The 6,532-nt window shown below is 43.2% G+C and overlaps 1 protein-coding gene across 1 annotated transcript in view; it reads right to left on the reverse strand.

Moving 5' to 3' along the window:
* LOC129799799 (uncharacterized) overlaps window positions 1-6,532 on the reverse strand; it is a 46,042-nt gene extending 39,510 nt beyond the window's left edge. The window contains exons 1-2 of the mRNA XM_055844018.1: window positions 6,095-6,532; window positions 1,727-5,218 (exon numbers count right to left, since the gene is read on the reverse strand). Of these exons, the coding sequence (XP_055699993.1) occupies window positions 1,727-5,218; window positions 6,095-6,532 (3,930 nt within the window). The remainder of the gene's footprint in view (window positions 1-1,726; window positions 5,219-6,094) is intronic.

A 6,532-nucleotide genomic window follows, 5' to 3' on the forward strand; every position in this document is an offset into this window, starting at 1 on the left:
ACCTAATACACCTAAAAAGGGTAATATTTACACCGTTTTCGGATCAATACTGCAGGGTAAAATTAACATTTCCGGAATATTATTTTAACTTTTCGCATTTCTCTCAGTGTTGGCATGATCATGTGTTTGCAATCTGCCGTAAGGTTAATTATGCTCTTTACACCCTACGTAGAGTTGCTTTTTACACACCAAAAGATATTTGCTTGCTCTTGGTCCGCTCCCTTCTTGTTCCACACTTTCTCTATGCTGTGAATGTGGAGCTCTTTTATTTCTGTGATACTGACTGAAGACGTCGTCGTCTGAATACGATTTTTAACTCTTGAGCACGAGGTGTGCTAACTAACCTTTTGGAAAAAATACGTTGAGAAGAAACGGTTAGTTCATCAAACACCGTATGGGGAAATGTGATCTGTTACCTTTGGAATAAATTCCGGAAAGAAATGAAATTAATTCCCTGATAATTGAATGGATGACAAATGGTATCTTCTACCTATGAAAAATAACGGAAAGATATTAAATTGAGCCCTCCTTGAGCCTATCTGGGGAGAAGGAACAAAATTTTTCCCTGTTGCAAAGCTCTTGGGTGTTCTGTGGAGCCCCTGGGGAATATCACCCTAGTCACGTGAGTTTCTATGCACGTTGTTAGAAGGCCAAGTGGTGGGAATTTTCACGCAAACTTTTGGCTGTTGCCTTTTCCCAAATTTCCTTCCTTGGTTTTACTCACGAACTCCTTGGGATGCGTTGAAAATCCGGTGGAATTCCCAGAGATGATCCAAATAGATGATGGTGCATGCGGAAATCTTCGGCGATGAAAGAAACCACTATTTTCTTCACTTCAATTCACAATTTTATTCTAAAAAGTTCACTCCCTATCTTCACAATTCAACCTTTATTCTAAAACAGAGTTTAATATAATTTTTGCCACAGATTAAATTAATTTTTTGGGATATTAATTCGCGCAATGAAAAAAGTCACGTCTCTTCAAGCTAACGGTATGGGTAAAAAAGTCACCGGAAACAGAGAAAGAATGCCTTTTTTTTGACATAATGACATCGACAGAAATTGGGTGCATTTTTTTTTTATAGGGAGATGTCCCAAACACATTAGGCTTTAAAATTTCGAATATTTCATGAGCACCCCAGACATGCTCCCCGGTTGGTTCCAATCCATTTTACGATTGATTGGAAGCAAGGACCTTATCATCAATAAATAGTCTTGCTATTTTTGTTATGGGACGAGTATAAAGGCCCTTAGACGTTTTAACTGAAATTACTCTGACGCGCCCATCTCTCCCCGGGTGAATTTCTGAGACCTGACCTAAAACCCATTTAGTGCCTAGTTGAGCTTCATCTAAAACAAGAACTACTTCTCCTAGCTTTAAATTTGGTTGATCCACCCTCCACTTAGATCTCTGCTGAAGCGTGTTTAAATAAACAAGGTGGAACTTCTTAGAGAAATGTTGAACTCTTTGCTGGCAACGTTGCCAAAGGTTTAAACGATTTTCTGGGATTTCCGTAAGGTCAGGATCGGGAGGAAAATTCCCTGGGACACCTGTCAAGAAATGACCAGGTGTCAAAAATTCCCTTTCATTGGGGTCATCGGACATTAGAGAGATGGGCCTACTATTTAAAATTGACTCTATTTGACATAGGATTGTCGAAAGCTCCTCAAATGTGAGGTTTGCATTTTGAGTGACTCGCGAAAGATAATATTTTACTGCTTTTACACAAGCTTCCCACAAGCCACCGTGGTGAGGAGCTCTAGCTGGTATGAAATGCCAAGTTGTGCCACAATCCACAGTTCCTTCCTTAATCTCCTTCTGCATCTGTTCCTGTCTAAGGAGTTTGGATAATTCCCGCGATGCTCCCTCGAACGTGGTGCCGCAGTCTGAATACATGTGACTCGGTGTATTTCTCCTCGCCGCAAAGCGTCGAAAAGCTGCTAGAAATGCTTCTGTAGTCAAGCTTGATACAAATTCCAGATGTGCAGCTTTCGTAGCCATGCAAACGAAAACTGCTATATAGCCTTTCATTTGCCCCAATTTCCTTGCAGTAGATCCTCTTTGAACTGAGGGGCGGTAGAGAATGGGTCCTGCGTAATCCACGCCTGTGGATTGGAATGGGCGATACAGAGTGACACGCTGGGATGGCAAGTTGCCCATGAGCTGCTGAAGTGGACGAGGTTTGGTACGAGTGCATCGCAAACAGTTGTGGACAACGCTTCGTATAATGTTTCGAGCAGAAAGTGGCCAGTACCTTTGCCTCAATGTAGCGAGTAGTACTGTTGGAGACGCATGGAGGTTGTGATGATGCTCGTGAGCAATTATTCGTTTAGTAAGCACAGATTTTGGTAGTAAAACAGGATGTTTCGACTGGTAAGAGATAGGAGCTTCTTCTAGGCGACCACCTACTCTTATGAGACCGTCTGAATCTACGAATGGGGCAAGAGCTAGCAAATGTTTCCATTTTGGAAGCGTGATGGTTCCTCGCTTTCGCAAGTTATCTGCAAGACCAGGAAAATTCTCCTGCTGATCCATGTAGATTAGTTTGTTCAATGCCTCTTCCATCTCAATTGGTGTAATGGTAAGACCCTCCTTCAAAGCACGTGGAAGATAGAATCGACGACCGTAGGCAATAATTCTCTGAATTTTTGTCAACGAAGAGTAGCGAGAGAGAAGTTTGGAGAGAATTGACTGTTCCATTTCGGCCTCTTCATCAATTGTCTCGAGCATAATGGTGGAAGATGGTTCGGAAGATGGTCCTGGTGGTGGAAACTCTGGTGGCCAAGCAGACCTAGACTTTGTCAACCAAGATGGTCCATGCCACCATAGATCCAAATCTTGAAGCTGCTGCGGTGTTACACCTCTAGAGATGATGTCTGCTGGATTGCAATGCGTAGGGACATATCTCCATTGAGTACGATCGGAAAGCATTTGGATCCTCCGAACTCGATTGCTGACGAAGATTTTGTAATGGTCAGGAGATCCTTGAAGCCAGTACAAGACAATGGTAGAATCGCACCAATAATAAATCGCATCGGGTTTGTAATGCTCTTTGACTTTGGACGCCAATTCGGCTGCCAAATGCGCTCCCCGGAGTTCCAATTTTGGAATAGTGGATTCTTTGAGCGGTGCAATCCTAGATTTCGATGTCAAAAGATGTGAACAGACATCTCCCTCAACTGTTCTCGTGACGAGATAAATGCAGACTCCGTACGCTCGCTGACTAGCGTCGGAAAAAACATGAAGTTCCGTCGAAGATGGGGAAAGCGAATCAGAGACCCAACGTGGGATCAGAATCTCACCCAAGTGCTGGAGATTGATAACATAATTTGTCCATCTCCGAATTAAATCGTCAGGTAAAACACTGTCCCATTCACATTTTGTTTTATGGGCATCTTGAAGAATGAGCTTTGCCTCAATAATGACGGGACCCACCAATCCCAAAGGGTCAAATAATTTTGCAATGGCTGACATCACCTTTCGTTTTGAATTGCATGCCTCATCAACAGAAATAGGTGGACGAAAGAAAAAATGATCTGACTTAGCATTCCAAGTAATGCCCAATGCACTTGTCGTCTCATCACTAATCTGAATGATATTGGATTCATTGGCTGAAGCTGGTTGCAAATCATGATGATTGGTAACCCACTTTGTGAGGGGAAATCCTGCACTATCCAACACCTTGATAAGCTGAGATTGAATGATGCGCCCTTCTTCAAGAGACTTTACGGAGATGAGACAATCGTCAACGTAAAATGTAGTTTTGAGTGCTTCTGAAGCGAGTGGATATGAATCCTTTGTTTCATTGGCTACTTGAACAAGTGTTCTTGTTGCCAAGAATGGTGACGAAGCCACCCCAAAACAAACTCGTTTAATGCGAAAATCTTGAATAGGTGTTGATTTATTTTCTCGCCAAACAAACCTCTGAAAGTCTGAATGTGAGGGATGAAGTAAGATTTGTAAATACATTTTATTTATGTCAGCGGTCATTGCGTACGCATGCTTTCGGAAATTCAGTAAAATAGTGGCCAGATCAAGCTGTATGACTGGTCCAATGCGCAAGATATCATTTAGACTGAACCCCGAGGAAGATTTTGCACTGGCATTGTACACAATCCTTAGTTTGGTCGAGACAGAAGACTCTTTTACAACACCATGGTGAGGCATATAGAAAACAGGACCCTTTGGGTCACCATGGACAGGTTCAATCCATTGTTTATACAATTGATCACGAATGATCTCGGAATATGCTTCCCTTAATTTAGGGTGTTTCTCAAATTTGCGCTCCAAAGCAAGAAATTGGCGAATAGCGAGAGGCCTGGACTCTCCCAGTATGCGTGGGTCTTCTCGAAAGGGAAGTTGAACAATAAACCTTCCATCAACATCGCGCTTATATGTGGAGGCAAAATGACGTTCGGCAGCAATTTCGTCTTCTGTATAGTTCACATTCTCAGATAGGTCTTCCGCTTCCCAAAACTTATGCAAGGACTCATCCAAAGAAGTAGCAGAAAATGCAAGGCCATCAGGAGGTGGAATGGGCTCTTGTTCCCCAACAACAACGTAGCCAAATACTGTGTCTTTCAAGTGTGGCAACCCTGGGCCTAACTCGATGCTATCATTCAACCAACTAGCCCAGTAATGGTTTCCACAAAGAAGCATGTCAACAGGTCTAGATACAGCCCATTGGGGGTCCGCAAGAGCGACATCTTGAGGAATGTGAATATTAGAATCGTCGACCGGCCAACTAGGTATGCTTCCGGTGACTTGAGGCAAGATGAAGCATTTCGAATTAAATCGAATTGAAGATGTTCTGGACAGAATTGTCACGTATGTGAATGCATTGGAGCGTGATCGAGAAGCATTCACGCCACAAATTGATAATCGAGAAGGGAACGTTGGTAGACCTAAGCGTGCAGCCATATTGGAACTAACGACATTCACCGTAGCTCCACCATCAAGCAATATTCTGCAGGGAATCATCTGTCCGGAGTCCGTGAGAACATTAACCACAGCGGTCGCAAGAAAGACACGGGGAGGCATATCATTGTGGTCAGTTACGGAAGAGCAAGTATTGACAATCGACCCTGAATTGGTGGGAGCTGGTGGAGGAGTAGGGTTACCGTGAGAAGTAGGAGGTTTCCCATTCGATGTATCTGAAGCTGGATTTGGAGGACGTCCTGATGCGTACTTCTCATGAAGAAGCACATTATGACGTCCCTGACATTTGTTACATTTGTGGTAGGTGCATGTATTAGTCAAATGTCGAGCGAAGCAGTTACGACAAAGGCTTAATGCTTTGACTGTTTCAAAGCGCTCATCAGGTGTCTGAAGCAAGAATTTAGGACACTTATATAAAGCATGAGCGGACTCTGAGCAGCATCGGCAGAGAGCAGGTGTTTGAACCGCATTTGTAAGTGCTGTAGCTTGTCTTTTATTTTGAAAAGACTTGTTTAAGTTTGCGCGAGATTGCGTTTGATTATTGTGGCTTTGAGGCTTGGAGGCTTGTGAACCAGAGGCTTGTGAAGAGTTCTTAACATCTCTGCAGCGTGAGTTTAAAAAATTAAGAAAATCCGGAAGGGAGGGAATCACTTCAGGATTTTTGCACTCTCGACCCCACAAGACGCGTGATTCAGAATCGAGACGATCTAGTATAAACTCAATTAACCAGGGATCGCGTTGAGTGATCTTGATGCTATCAAGAGCCATTGTGCACTCAGTAACAATATTGGTTATTTCTTGTATAACTTGGAGATTATTATTGACACGTGGCATAGCGTAAAACGTTTTTACATGATCTGTCACTATATCATTCCTTTTTTCGAACTTATCGATTAGGATCTGCCAAGCTACTGAAAAGTTATTTTCTGTTACATTGAGATTTTTAATGCAAGAGGCCGCGGTCCCTGATACTGCTGATGATAAATATTCAAGCTTTTCGACTTCAGAAATGTTCGGGTAATTAATTACATTGGCAGTAAATCGGTCTTTAAAAGAAAACCAAGAGGAGAGTTTGCCGTCAAAGGTAGGCAATTGTATTTGTGGCAGCTTTTTATGAGTAGGGCGATTATGGGGAATAGATTGGATTTGACTTGCCGAGTTGTTGAAGGTCCCCATAAGCATCTCCATTTGCTGCTGGTGCCGTTCCTCTGATCGTCTCATGAAGGTGAGAAAGTAGCGGGTGAAGTCACCTTGAGTTGAAGATCCTGCCTTGGTGTCCTCACTATCGCTAGATGAGGAGTTAGGAGCATCATGAATGAAGGCTTCGATGCGTTCGATCAGATCATCACAGCGTTGCAAAAATTGCTCCTTGCTGACTATCTCTGCTTGCTTCTTCGCGTCGCTGACCTGCTGCTCGATGATGGTGTCCTGTACACCGATGTATTTCTCTCTCATGGACGTCACTAGGCTAAGCTGAGTCCTCAAGTTGGTCACATAGCTTGGCAAACTCCTCTCTTCCTCAGAATACCCGTCAATGTAGTTCTCTGCACGAGTGACCGCAGAGATGATACCTCCTCTAATCTTTGCATGCAT

The sequence above is a fragment of the Phlebotomus papatasi genome, chromosome 1 (genome assembly GCF_024763615.1).
Source record: "Phlebotomus papatasi isolate M1 chromosome 1, Ppap_2.1, whole genome shotgun sequence".
Lineage (NCBI taxonomy): Eukaryota > Metazoa > Arthropoda > Insecta > Diptera > Psychodidae > Phlebotomus > Phlebotomus papatasi.